General features: G+C 36.2%; 1 protein-coding gene across 2 annotated transcripts; it reads left to right on the forward strand.

Moving 5' to 3' along the window:
- Positions 1-2,905: 2,905 nt before the first annotated feature.
- LOC113112812 (deubiquitinase DESI2) lies at positions 2,906-10,881 on the forward strand. Of its 2 annotated transcripts, XM_026278685.1 has the most exons (6): positions 2,906-3,454; positions 6,087-6,241; positions 8,053-8,125; positions 9,393-9,486; positions 9,600-9,741; positions 9,898-10,881. In XM_026278685.1, exons 2-6 carry the CDS (start codon positions 6,134-6,136, stop codon positions 10,120-10,122), a joined length of 642 nt encoding a protein of 213 aa, XP_026134470.1. In that variant the 5' UTR covers positions 2,906-3,454; positions 6,087-6,133; the 3' UTR covers positions 10,123-10,881. The 2 variants fall into 2 exon arrangements, with proteins under 2 accessions (XP_026134470.1, XP_026134471.1); XM_026278686.1 differs by lacking the exon at positions 6,087-6,241 and having other exon boundaries at positions 2,907-3,454.
- The last annotated feature ends 3,757 nt before the right edge of the window (positions 10,882-14,638 follow it).

Here is a 14,638-nt window from a genome sequence, read left to right on the forward strand (position 1 = left end):
ACTGTGCTTCATCTACAGATATAGGCCTACCTCAATCTATTGAGACATGCTTCAAGAAATGCATGTGAATGATTAGTTAGTATTATAGTTACTAGAGTGTGTGTATATAGTGTACATACTGTCACTTTACTGAGCCATATTAATTAATTATTTAATTTAAATGATACCGAACCATTTAGTTCAGTGGGAACATTTTGGTACTAATGGATATGTGAATTATTTACACATCTTATGTTTTATAAATAATGCCCATTGTCAATTATTTCAAATCACATACCGTCTCTTAACTATCAACCAGCCCTATTTAACTGAATAAGAATTGTTGAGGCTATCCTATAAGCCTCGGCATAAATGGCATGGTGTTCTCAACGCGTAGCAGGAAATTCTGAGTCCAAACATTAGCTCTCTTTGGGTGGTGTTCCCGTTTATTATTTAGGTAAAAGGGATAATTTACATAAAATGATATTTCACCCAGTGCTGAATATTAAAGTGCAGTCGTGCTGTTGGTAACCTGACTGCTCACGGCTACGGTAAGAACCGTGTGCTCCTCACCATCCACACCCTTTCCTAACTAATTGCAACACCTGTAAATATATCTAGCTCCCAGTGACGTGTCACACATAGTTCAACACTCCCACCCAGTGGCTAGAATAATAATAGCAATATTAACCAATCCAGAGAAGGTGAATAAATACTGTAAATGGCTCCTACAAGAATATATATCCTACTATAACGATTCAATTTGCATACTTATGATGTCATATTTTCTCCAAACACAAAGCACATACAGCTGTGTTCATATTCATGTATTTCTTGCATCTGTAAGAGCTGGCTAGATTACTGGAAAATTGTAATCTGTTACTGATTCCAAATTACCTTACAATCATTGTAACATTGTAATCCATTACATTACATTACATTACACATTTTAGGTAATACAATCAGGCTACTTTTAGATTTTTAAGATTACTTTTACCCTAACTTGTTTGCCATATTGATTTAAACAAGATAATTTTGTAAAATATCACATTTGTTGTTGTAAACAAAAGTGCATTAACCCTCTACCGCACACATTTGGATGGAACATGATGAAAAATAATTCCACATAATTGTTTTGTTTATTTGGGAACATTTTATTGATAAAACCTTTTTTTTTTTTACCACCCCTTACCTCGATACAAAAAATATTTTTGCAACAATGGTGCAACATCACAGAGAAAATTCTCCATTCACATATCATAAGACAGTGTTCAGAAAGCAATACAATATCACAAATCTGTCAAAAAATGTCATTAAGTGAAAAGAAAAAAAAAACACTTTGATTACATTGATTTACTGTATTTGATAGAGATAGGTTTGTGTTGTAGTGCAGGGCTGGGAAACTTTGGTCCTGGAGGGCTACTGTCCTGCAGAGTTTAGATCCAACCCTCATTAAAAACTGGCTGTAGCTTTCTAGTGATCTTGAAAGACATTCATCAGCTGGTTCTAATTTGTTTGATTAGGGTTGGATCTAACTCTGCTGGACAGTGGGCCTCCAGGACTGAAGTTTCTCACATCTTCACACACACACACACACACACACACACACATCGTTTTATGTACAGTTCATGTAATTTTAAGTAAGATTACTAAAGCAAATAATCTTGCCTTCTTCTCACACCATGTGCTCCTGTGACCATGTGTCAGAAAAGGAAGTCCTGTCTTCAAATGGTGCTTGATAGTGACTCCCACACCTTATTGGACTGTTCTTTGAAACTTTTCAAAACTTTTAATTGGTTGCAATAATTATATGTACTGAACATGGGGCAAAAAAAAAAAAAACTTTCCATAGCCAAAGGACAACGATGCTGTAGACAAGGGTTAAATATTAAATTACATCAAGGTTTCCTGTTTATATAGGACCTGCAGGGCATTTGTAGGTTCAATGAAAAACCGTAGGTTTAATTAAATCATAAAAATGTAAAATAACAACAATGAAAATAAAACAATTTAAAAAAATTATATATTTAATTTGTTTACCTGCATTATCCAACGTCACAGAACCATGAACATGCAAATGTATTACTTAATTGTTAATTTGTTACCCTATAATCTAGGGGGGTAATTCAAGTAAATTAGGTGAAAGAGATTCTTCTGAGAATATATATATATATATATATATATATATATATATATATATATATATATATATATATATATATATAGTAAAGTTAATCAGAAATAACATGAATTTGTGCATTTTAATGTGTTTGAAAGAAAAAAAGCAATAAAAGTATACATGGTTTAATAAGTGATAATTCAAATAAAAATTAACGGGTTCATCAGTAGTGGATGCAATGTTAATTGAAATGATTTTTGTAAGTGCAGTGTTTGAATGCTATTTGGCCTCTCAATTTTCTGTATAACTATAGCCAACTGAACATTGACTGATCTTTGAATGAATGTCCACAGAACTGGAAGACTTTCAGAGTAGGCTATATAAGCACTATATACTATTTTAGAAAGAAACATTTAAAAGATGGAAAAGAGGAATTATGGAGAATAAATAATTTATGAATAATTAATTGCTATTTTGTGAATAATATGCTATGTAATCAATTAAAAAAGTAACTGTAGTATGATTACGAGTATTTTCAAATGTAATTTAATCTGAAGTAGCCTACTTAACATTTGGAATTTGATTTATTTATCCAAATTAGACAGCTCTGTATATATGTGTTTATAAATAGGCTACACAAATTATCTTGACATGCATATGCTTACTTTTATTACTGTATGGCTGTGTCTATGGTAACGATACTATAATGTAATGATGAAGTGTGCATGTATGGAGGGTGTTGTTATCTCAGTAAATGCAGTGCTGTGAGGTTGGGCATCATAAGGCGCGCATACACATATCGGCTCAACCGCGCGCGCCAGCGTCAGACACAAAACGGGGGAGGTTGCTCATATCTTTGGTGCTAAAACGTCTTCCTTTTATCTGACGTACGTCTGCTTTCATTTCCGTTCACTGTAAATATCACTTCGTCGTCTGAATGGCTGAGTCTCCACAGATATTTTTATTATTCTCTTGTGTGCCGTTCTTTTTTCTTTTGTTTCTTTTTTTGTCTCCGCTTGTCTCGGAGCTAAATGACAGTTAGCCTAGCAGCGTCTCTACTCCCTGTAACGTTAGATGGACTAAAAAAAAAAAGTGGCCTAAAAATCAAATAAATGAAAACCCCTTTCAGGACCAGCTCTTAGATGTCTCTCAACAGTTACAAACCAGCAAAGGTCAAGAGGACGCAGCAAAGGTGTTTACGAAGGGAAAGAAAATAAGTCCTGGTGCTGAGAAAGAGAGTGAAAAGGAAAACGGAGGAGGACCGCAGCAGCAGCTGGTCGGCAGCTAAAGTGAAAGAAAAACAGCAACATCCCTGTGATGGCAAACGAGCCGGTTATTCTCAACGTGTATGATATGGTAGGTGACTTTTAACAAATACAGATAACTCGTTCCCGTGACAGAGGTATGCAGTTGGCATTGCCTGTCTCTCTAAACTCTGTTAGCTGCCTACATGGGCAGCATTTTGGATTCTTTTTAAAAAAGAAAATTAGCAGATTATGGCAAAAGTGAAAAAAAAAATAAAAGTATCAAAAATGTATAGAAGATTAAATGTACTGTAAATAAAATGCGCTATATTAATTTGATTTTGTTGTAAATATTTTACATAACAGGTTGTACTCTGAAATTGGTATAAAATTAAAGCCGTGTGTTTAAATAAGATTTGCTCCAAAATTGAAGTTGATATTAAAACAATTTAGGTTCCTGTGAGATTTTATTAAGGGTGTAATACCACACACAGCCACCGGGTGCGATCCAAAAAAAAAAATTGACAGTTAAGGGGTTAAAAGTGTATGTACTAGGTTTTTAGACTGTAAGCTTGCACGCATGTATTTCACAGCTCCATTATAGGGCTGCACGATTAATCGCATGTGATTGTCATAAAAGCTGGTTCTGTGATTAGTACTAAATATCCATCACAAGCTTTCAAATGGAGTGGCACTTAATATACAGAGTCGTAGTTCGCTGACAAGCTACGCAATACCGCATCATAATCGCAGATGAATCGCATGTGGTTTCCTGATAATTTACTCAACCCCATGTCATTCAAGATGTTTACGCCTTTCTTTCTTTAGTCGGAAAGAAATTAAGGTATTTGATGAAGAAATTCCGGGATTCTTCTCCTTATAGTGGACTTCAACTTCAAATGGTTGAAGGTCAAAATGACAGTTTCAGTGCAGTTTCAAAGGGCTCAGCACAATACTAGACGAGGAATAAGGGTCTTATTGAGCGAAACAATCAGTCTTTTTCTAAAAAAAAAAGTATATGCTTTATAAACAGAAATGCTCACCTTGCACTGCTCTGCAATTCGTGTCCATGACTTCTCCACCTAATACGCAATCACATTGAAAAGGTCACGCTTGACTTAGGCAGAAGTATTCCGCATTTTACACATTCCTGAAGTAACAGGTCATTAAGTTTGTTAGATAAAGAACTGTACTGAGATGACAGTCTATAGCTGAAAGCTTTGACCCAGATAATTAAATCATTTGAATCCATGTATGTGATCTTAGACGGCTGTTGAGAAGTAGCTTCTTAAAGAAGTTGCTTTTTAAAATGACAAGAGAACAGCTCAATTAATCAAGATTGCGAGTGATATTCTTTGTATAGAGAGTTCAGCTAGGGCTAATCAATATCAAGTAACTTACCTGTCAGACAAAAATTTAGCAGTTTGTCATTTTTTTTTTGGACAAACTAAAAAACACCAAGCTGGTCTGTGGTTGACGGGTCCGCACAAATTCAGCAGAATGTACCCATCGGATGCGGTGAAGGAACTGTCTTATCTTCAGGTACGCCTTCGATGATGGCAGCGTGGAGGAGAAGAATCTCTGAGGCAATTGTTGCTCTCACTGCATTATATACTGACTTCAGGCTTGTCATTATTTACATGCAATTTGCATAATTAGTGACAATTGACTAGTTTATAGTACTGACATTACCCTATAAGGTTTCAGGATTTCGGAGAAGGGGAAAAGTTCCCACCTGTGAATGCTTCAAAATGTAGAGTAAGCACTGAAAAGGGAATGACGTTTACACGACCACGGCATTTTGTGGGCCTAAAAACACAAACTTTTGAAAATGGGTTTGAGAGTATACATTTACTAGTTTTTCGCAAACAGGCAACTATGTAGTCAAAACAATCCCTGTTCACATGAATCCTCTTAGAAAGCTTAGAAAGCTGTATTATGCATGCCAAGCCAGTAGTTGGCAATGTAAAGAAACACTGTGAACAAGTAATACGCTTGATGTCACTGTTTTATGCAAAATAGTTTACACAGTGATGAAAACAGTGTAGTGCCCCCAAAATGCAGTTGTCATGTAAATGCCAAAACACATAAAACGTTTTTTATTTTTAGTTAAAAATGGTGTCATGTAAATGACCCCAAAGTGGAAGCTTTTGAAAACGTTTTTGACTCTTAACAGACTCTGTATAAACTGCAAACTTGTGAAAACCTTGACATCATGCACGTGCATGTTATGTGTTTAGTCTATAAGAATGCATATGTGCACAGGCATGTCGTATTTCTTTACTAAGTGATACACCAACTTTTGGCTTGGCATGCATAAAACTGTGTTTTTAGTCATTTTCGTGAAATCTTGTGAAGGGTGATCATTTTAACAATGTTGTCTGTACGCAAAACATAAGAAAAAAAACAAAACACATTTTCATTGTTGTAGTGTAAACGTACCCTCAGAGACTGGAAGTAGTGCAACAATCTGTTCCAGAAGTAAAAATCCTTTTCATTGTCTCCAAATGGAAATAGCTTTTTAACAATAAGTTATAAGCCATTAAAGACAGACATACTCTGAGCTATAAAGTTGTTAATCAATGGTATATGCTTTTGTTGGAGCTTGCAGGCCACATTATTTCAAGTTGTTTTTAAACAATCAAGTTCACCAGCAGAATTCCTGGTGGCAAATCTACATAACCCATAATTCTAAAAAAGCCTTCCCCAGTCAGAGAATCTAAACAAAAGCCATTTTTCACCAGAATGACTTTTTACCAGAACGGGGCACACAAGAGGAGCGTGATGGTGAATGAAACATTTGTTGGAGCATCAGATGACTCATTGCCTCAGAGAAGCATTCAACGACAGACTCCACAGCATCCTCGAAAAGGCCGGAGGGAGTGATCGGTGCATTGAGGTGCGGCTTACAGTCAGAGTCCTTCAGGTCAGCTAGGGTCAGCCATAGGTGCCTGTGCTGTTTATCTACGCAAAATCCGTCTCTGTGCACATATCTTTCACGACATCCACGTCCCTGTCAAGGCTGTCCAGGGAATACAGGAGCTTAGCTTGAAAGACCTGCAGCACTGCCATCATATGTCAGTGAGGCGGACGGTCAATCTGTAAGCCTTAGAAGGCAGGCTGAGAATAACTTTTTTACCACCCACCCACTCTCATAAAGAACTAAAAATGAGTCATGTTTCCCTATGCTCTCAAAGTACTTGAATATTTGTATGCATAATATGTAATAAATATGAAAAAATAATATTATATATTATTTACATACTGTATTTTGCACTATTCATTTACATGAAACATTGGACAAATGCATTGTGGTCTGAAAAAAAAATTATAAAAATTGACTGGAAAAATGTACTACCTCGTACCTTTTGAGTATCATTGATCACCGAGTAACAAGAAGAGTCTCCATTTAAAGATTTAGTCTGTCTCATGTGTCTCATTGACCCTTTGAAACAGGATCATGGAAATGAATACTTTCCTTAGGCCTCTTCACTCATAGTACTTTGTTGGGCTATTTTAAGAACATGTTCTCACATAAAGATTAAGGAGAATAGAGTTTGAGCTGCTCCAGGTTTTAAAAGTCAAGTCAAGTAATAATTTGCATGGGAATCACATTAAAAGTTGTATGTTCGTAGTTTTGCCTATTAACCATGTATGAGATGTGCAGCTTAATATGCAGGAAGTGGGAAATTTGTCAGTACCAGTCTTTTTTCTTATTTTGACAGATAATGGCCTGTGATTCCTAAAGTGTAGTTTGTCATTTTGAATCCTACACATCCACGAATATCATGGGTTTATGTCCCTAAACAGTGTGAGATCACTCACATAATTCATGTCAGAGCTTGTAGACTTTATTGCTGAAAATCACGAAGCCTGTCACTGATCACAGAGAGACCAATCCCCAGTTCTGTGATGAAGGATATGTATAGTAAGTTTTTAAGTAATTGAGGCCAGAAAGATAAGTAGAGTACTCTCTATAATAAGAGTACTGTCGTTATTTGACAACCCTGAATGCTTGCTGCTCAATTTTTCTCATCTCTTTACACTTAGTTTTGACTAACCTTTCTTAAATTATGTTTCAACAAAACTAATGAATATATTACAAATGCAGATAAAGTAGCGCAGTACACTTAATGCCATAAAGTGTTGGCCATCAAGAACCCAGCTGGTCCAGTGACATCTTATTTTCTGGGGACACATAATCAATTGGGGGCATCTGTCGGATACTTCCTCAAACAACAGACCTGTTAATGAAATACGCTTGGTGTGAACACAAAGGTTTGTCATGCGCTGAGTCACATCTCTTTATCCGTATGTTACTCTTCGATGCATGTTTGCTCATTTTGAATGTGGCAATCATCTTGGATACTTGTTTAGTTTAATTCTTCAAATGGTTTTAATAAGTCATAATGAAGTGTAATCGTAAAGATAATTTGCATAACAAAACCTAAAATAATTTAGTAACGTTAAATTCAGTGTGGCATCTAACCTAACTAAGATCTATAGGAGTGTAGTAGTACTGCACATTTGAGTCATAGTTAAGAATGGTTTATTATGAAGAATGAGAATCTATTGAATATATTATTAACATCCTTTGCAGATTTAACCACCACCAATGAACTCTGCTAATCAAAACAGCAACCCAGTTGTCCTTGAAACGCTTTTACCATTTGACTGTATGTGTCTCAGCCTTGTTTTGTTTCCTTATAGTACTGGATCAATGAGTTCACTACCTCTCTGGGAATTGGAGTCTTTCACTCAGGAATTGAGATCTATGGCAGAGGTAAGGCTCGAATTATAACTCCGACTCAAATGACTCACTCAGAAATCCAGTGTTTTAACTTGTATGACCACAACAAAGAAAAAGGGGGTGTCTAAACATGACAAAACCTCACATCATAGATGATTGAAGTGGAGAAGTTTGCTTTTCGCATTTACCTCAAATAGGCAGACAGATAACATTGCATCCTCGTTTGTGTAGATTATAAACCGATGTTCATTTAAACTATCTACACCCATTGCTAAAGTGAGAAACTAAAACTAGTAAAAAACATTTTCATTAATTGAAATAAAATAAAATATAAATGTTAAATGAAGAATGTAAATATAAAATAAAATAATTGTACTGAAAGTACTACAATGACTAAAATTATACAGATTATACAAACAATAACATAGCATAAATAATAGTATATCGTTAATAATAACACTATTGTCAAGCGCTTGCCAGAGCATTTTAATACTCAGACTAGGCGTGGGCAATATAGTAGAAATAATGTATATCACAGTTGTCTTATCATAATTTTCCTGAAATAAACAGGAAAATTTTTATTTTTCTCTCCCTCTAACTTACATCAGTACAACCAACATGAGGAGCTTTTAGGAGTGATGATATTACTGCGCCGAGGTCGAAGTGCTGCAAAGTGCTCTTCTGCCAAACATTATAGTTAGCATTTTTTATCCGCTTAGAAAATTGCCACTGTTTATTTTGTGTCACCATACTTCGTGTAACTACTCGTGTAACCGTCTTTAAATAGGGGAAACATGGAAGTGTTTGGTGGCTTCTATGTTTATCCTTGTTTGGATCCTAAGAAATGAATGGTGCTAAGCTAAATGCTAGCATAGTGGCACCGCGCACAACAGTGATTGAGTGCACGCACTGAGACGGGAGAGGTACGTATCAGAACATAATGGAATTTGGTTGCCTTTTCCTTAAAGACCAAATACACTGATCCAGTATACTGAGATGCAACCAATTTTCTCCCAAATGTTTAGGTTCAAGTCATAACTGACTATTTGTGTGTAAACCTTGTGTATTTCAGTTTAAGTGAAAAAGAGAACAGTGACAGCCAGTTTCTGTGTGTGCTCTGAAACCCGTATATGTCAGAATAGCGTGTGTGAAGTCATTTAAAAGTTTAAACTGGAAAAACTTTAAAATGAATGCAAATGATAAAATGTGCATTGATTGTAGCACAATACTAGCAATCTCTCTGTAAAGACAGATCTTGGAGATATTTGAATAACCTAACTCGTATGTTCTCTTTTATCAGAGTTTGCCTATGGAGGACATCCTTATCCTTTTTCAGGTATTTTTGAGATAACACCCGGTGACGCCACTGAACTGGGAGAGACATTCAAATTCAAGTGAGTCACAATATTTATCTCCATGCTGATCAGACTGAAAGGATATGTCTGCAAAAACCTCTTCCTCTCTCGCCCTTTCTCACAACCTCTTTTCTTTCTACTTGATTTCTCAGAGAGGCCATTGTTTTAGGTAGCACAGACTTCACGGAAGAGGATGTGGAGAGAATTGTGGAGGAAATGGGGAAGGAATATAAGGGGAACGCCTATCACCTCATGCACAAGAACTGCAATCACTTTTCCTCAGCACTATCAGAGGTAAGCAGAAGAAAGTATATATATATATATATATATATATATATATATATATATATATATATATATATATATATATATATATATTAATCTTTTGGGTCCACATTGCCATTAAGAGTCTAAAATCTCACAATATCTCCCTCCTCATGTCTGCGGCAGATCCTCTGTGGTCGAGAGATCCCACGCTGGGTGAACCGGCTGGCCTACTTCAGCTCTTGTGTGCCCTTCCTTCAGAGCTGCCTGCCAAAGGAGTGGTTGACGCCGGCCGCACTGCAGTCCAGTGTTAGTCAGGAGCTCCAGGGAGAGCTGGAGGAGGCCGAAGATGCTGCAGCCTCTGCCTCAATGCCTTCCTGCGCGGTGGCACCCGCTCCCAGACCAACCTGACACCAACCACGCCGATGAACCCTGCTGCCTTGAGTGACAGGCCTCTGGTCTGAGCCGTTTCACAGCTTCTTCTGCCAATAGACCCCTCACCCCTTCTCCTCAGAGACTAGCAATTCACCAGCGGACTAGATGAAACCCACCTTCTGTGTTCACTGATTTATTTCAGTACGCTCAAGTGACCGTTACGGGCCTGGAAACTATTAATCTTGTTAATGGTAAAAACTTAATTGGGTTCGTCAGTGTTTTAAATTGTTTTTTTGCCTTTTATGTTTTGTTTTAAAAACTCAGGACTCGAATACAATGGCTATGTTTATTGATTTGTATTTTTTTTTAATGCTTTTCTTACGCTGGAGTTGCTCACTAGCCTTTTCCCCCTTTTTCCTACAGAAAGCACCTAGTCAGTGAATATGAGACATTTTTTTATGGAGAACATTTGTTTACAGATTTCTTGCGTTCCAATCCGTGTATGATTGTGTTGTTGTGTGCGGGTTACGAAAGCCAAATCTCCACACTTTTGTACTGACACACATCCCACACTTTGGTGACTGTGCCTGAAGATTTTTACCATTACGTGCTCCGAGAGCTCTGCACTCTTCCTCTGCAGATCTCGACCTGTTCAGTCTGCTTTGAGTGGCAGACTTCTTATCCTATGAGACCTCCCTCAGATCTTTTACACCTTTTTAGTTTTTAGAGTCTTATATGTACTTGAGACATTTGTATTACATTTTATGGTTATTAAAGAAAATATAAGTCTCTGTTCTCAAAGTTATCAGTTAATTCTGACTCAACTCAATGGAAACATACAAGAGTGTTTAATGTAAACGCATAATTCATTTTGAAATGTAAATTTGTCATTATTTGCTCATTCTCTTATTGCTTTGAATCCTTATGCTTCTCTTTGTTTTATCAAACAGAAATGGAGATATTTAGAGATGTCCCATCTGTGCTTCTTCATACAATGAAAGTGAAATGCAATGGAAGTAGTCCATACAACTTGCCATTGTGTGGAAAAGAGCAGCTTGGCTGTTCTACTGAACATCTCCGTTTGCAGGAACAATGCAAATCGTGGATTTCAAAAGAGTGAAAGATGTCAAAAATGTATTTCTGGTTGAACTACGCTTTTAAATCTCTAAACAGTTTGTTAAATGTTAAAGTCCACTACATTACTGTAAATAATATTTAACACATTACAGCTAAAGGGTATAGAACACATCTTTATCATATAACATATATTTCATTTCCCACTTTGTGTTAAGTCAAATAGTTTTGAAATGAGCAAACCCTGTTGGTATGTGGTACTAACATCAGTTTTATAATGTATTATAATGTATGGTTAATTTAAACTCCGTTTTAGCTGTTTGCTTTGTGTCCTCATACAGAGTTTTAATGGCAAAAGTCTGATCATGGTCTTTGTGGCACAGACTAAAGTTAGAAAGTCATTAAAATATGAAAATGCTCACCCTCATGTCTTTTAAAATCCACGATTCCTAATGTTCTGTGGAACATAAAAGGAGATGTTTAGTAAAAAGCCAAGCTGCTCTTTTCCACACAATGAAAGTGAATACTGACCATGGCTGTTAATGTAGATTTCTAGTCAAGATTTTCAATTATTTATTGACTTGAACTTCAGTCTGTTCCTCACTCAAAGATATCATACTGCTTTAGGCAACTTAGAAAATTACTGGTCAAAGTGTGTGTACTACTTCCATGGCACTTGCTAAGTTCTGTAAAAATAGTCTTCTTTTTTTTATCTTTTCTTTTTTTGAGGGACATTAGTGACCAAAGCTGTTTACTTCAGTTGTATGGACATAAAAATACAAAGATATGTCTGAAATATCTTTTGTGTTCCACAGAAAAAGAAGATTCTACATGTTTGATGAGGGGTGAGTAAATAAATTATGACAGAATTGTGAATTAAGACATCTTTGGGTGAAAGATTACAAAGCAGTAATATGCTAACAATCAAAATGAGCTATTATAAGTTCAATTAGAATTTATTCTCAGAGCCGAGTTAAGACCCCAGAAGCCGTTTTAACAGTGTCTGTATTCACATAGACTGTTTCCTCCTGACTGTTTGTCCTCACACACTAGGGAAAGGCCTTTAATATGACACCATTCGTAAGGAAGATTGAGAGGAATGGGTCCACCAGTGGGCCAAGATAGAGATGAAGATCAGATACAAGTTTAAAGACAATGCTTTGAGCAGTTTATGAAGGATAAAGGCAAGGTAAAGCATACTGTAATTACTCAAGATGACTGCTTGCATACGCAGAATCTCGTTTTTGTTAGACCATAAGGCTCTAAAAGAATCCAGAAAGATAAACACCAGGAATGGGAGTGGGAGAAGAGCTACGGAGAATAAGATCACATATCCTCGATAAGCCAGAAAGAGTATTGCAAATGGAATTAACCACACAGCCAATAAAATCATGCTCGACTGCTTGAGTTTCACGCAGAAGGCATTACATTGTGGACAGGTTACCAACAGATATCGCTCCCGAGCAACACAGACCATGAACACAATGTTGGATATGATCCCGAGGTAGAATATCAGTGAGGATATATCCATACACTGCATACTGGTTTTCTCAGCATCCTCTCCAGATGCCTTCGCCCGGCCAAGGATGTTGAAGATGTCGGATGCATCTGATGATCTGCGTCTGATCTTCTCTTGGATGTGGTCTACATTTATGGTGGCATTGTTCTGAGGAGCTGTGTTATTACCATTCAATACTCTGTTGGTATCCATATGTTGCAGAATCATATGGGTAGTTTCTAGTTCTAATTACCCTAAATGTGATTAATATATCCAAGCTGATGTGTTTGGTAATATGCCATGTCATGTAGAATATATTCTCCAGTTCTATAAAACAGGGCTCTTTACTTTGGAAAACAGATCGGTTATTTCAGCTATCAACATTTGTATGGCTCATCTGCAAACTGTTCCTGTAAGCTCTTTCATTTCTTGTTAGTCAATGCAAATACTTCTCATGTATACACATTAGTATTATCCATGCAAGCTCTTTCTAGGAGCAGTTTAGACGATTGGGGAGCGTAAAGTTCCACATGAAAAATAAATACATTCAAATATTTTTAATACAGAATACTGAAATAAATTCAAACAATTTCTGACATTTAATTGACACATTAAACATAAGATGCCAACACATTCAACAATACTGTAAGCAACAGTATGCATTTTATACAGTTAATAGATTAGTGACTTGTACAATAGTTATAAAGCAAACCATTGCTAATTTAAGACCACTTGAATACTGACAATCTCTTGGAGCAAATATACAACAGTTAATAAATATTGTTATATTATATCTTCTTTATTTTTGCCCACAGAAGCATTCACCTGATGATATCCTGCCCTTGCCTGACACTAAATCTGATCATTCATTTAAATGTGTATTGTATTTCCTTTACAGAAGCACATTGGCATGACACATTCAAGCATCACAGTCATATATATATATAGATTATAGTATATATGAAAGACGAATGAGAGCATATTATCTTTCCTGACTTATACTCGAGTAACTGTTTTGAGAATATGAAGAGGACTGTTCAAAGAAATAATAGTAGCATCTTTGTTTTAAAGACAAAAATGTAGCAGTCCTAAGTTGAGTCATTTATAGTGTACTTGTTCACAGTTACAATAGATAAATATAACCCAAAAATTGGGTTTTTGTTAACCTTTGGCCTCCTGATTCAGAATGGTCTGTAAACACTGCATGTAAAAAATGAGAAATCATAGGTTTGATACTAAACTTTATGTGTGAAACGATTGATAATTTAGGTGCGGTCACTTTAGTGAAATTTTGTAATCAAAAAAGCTACATTGATTATTGTCATAAGTTTAGGAACGTATGAAGCAAGCAGCTTTCTGCTGATCAATGTAATGAATCCACGTGGCCAATTTGAATGGGGAAATCTTTCGCCCCCTTGGAAAATTTCAAATCAGGTGGATTCCCAGTTTAAATTACTGGATTTTGCCCATGAAAATTTGTTGGACAACCACAAAAGATAACTTTTTTTAATTAAACTAATGTAAGCAATGCTTGTGCATGCAGAACTTGATGCCATAATAGAGTCCTTCAGGTAGTTGCCTGAGAGATGCTTATAAAGATTTTAAAGGGGTCATATGACATTACACCGAATACACCAAATAATTTTCTTTTTAGCAATGCAATGTGTTTATGCGGTTTAAGTTTCAAAAAACACATTATTTTCTATATAATGTACATTATTGTTGCTCCTCTATGCCCTGCCTTCAGAAAAGCAATGCTTTTTACAAAGCTCATCATTCTGAAAAGCGAGGTGTGCTCTGATTGGCCAGCTATCCAGTGCGTTGTGATTGGCCAAATGCCTCAAGCATGTGACGGAAAAGTTATGTCCCTTACAATACTAGGTACCGGCACGACATGACAAAAACAGTACAAACTCATTATAAACGAGACATTTGTTGCATCCAGTGGCGACATAATTACTGAAAACGTACTTATAGGCT

This window comes from Carassius auratus, chromosome 13 (genome assembly GCF_003368295.1).
Source record: "Carassius auratus strain Wakin chromosome 13, ASM336829v1, whole genome shotgun sequence".
NCBI lineage: Eukaryota > Metazoa > Chordata > Actinopteri > Cypriniformes > Cyprinidae > Carassius > Carassius auratus.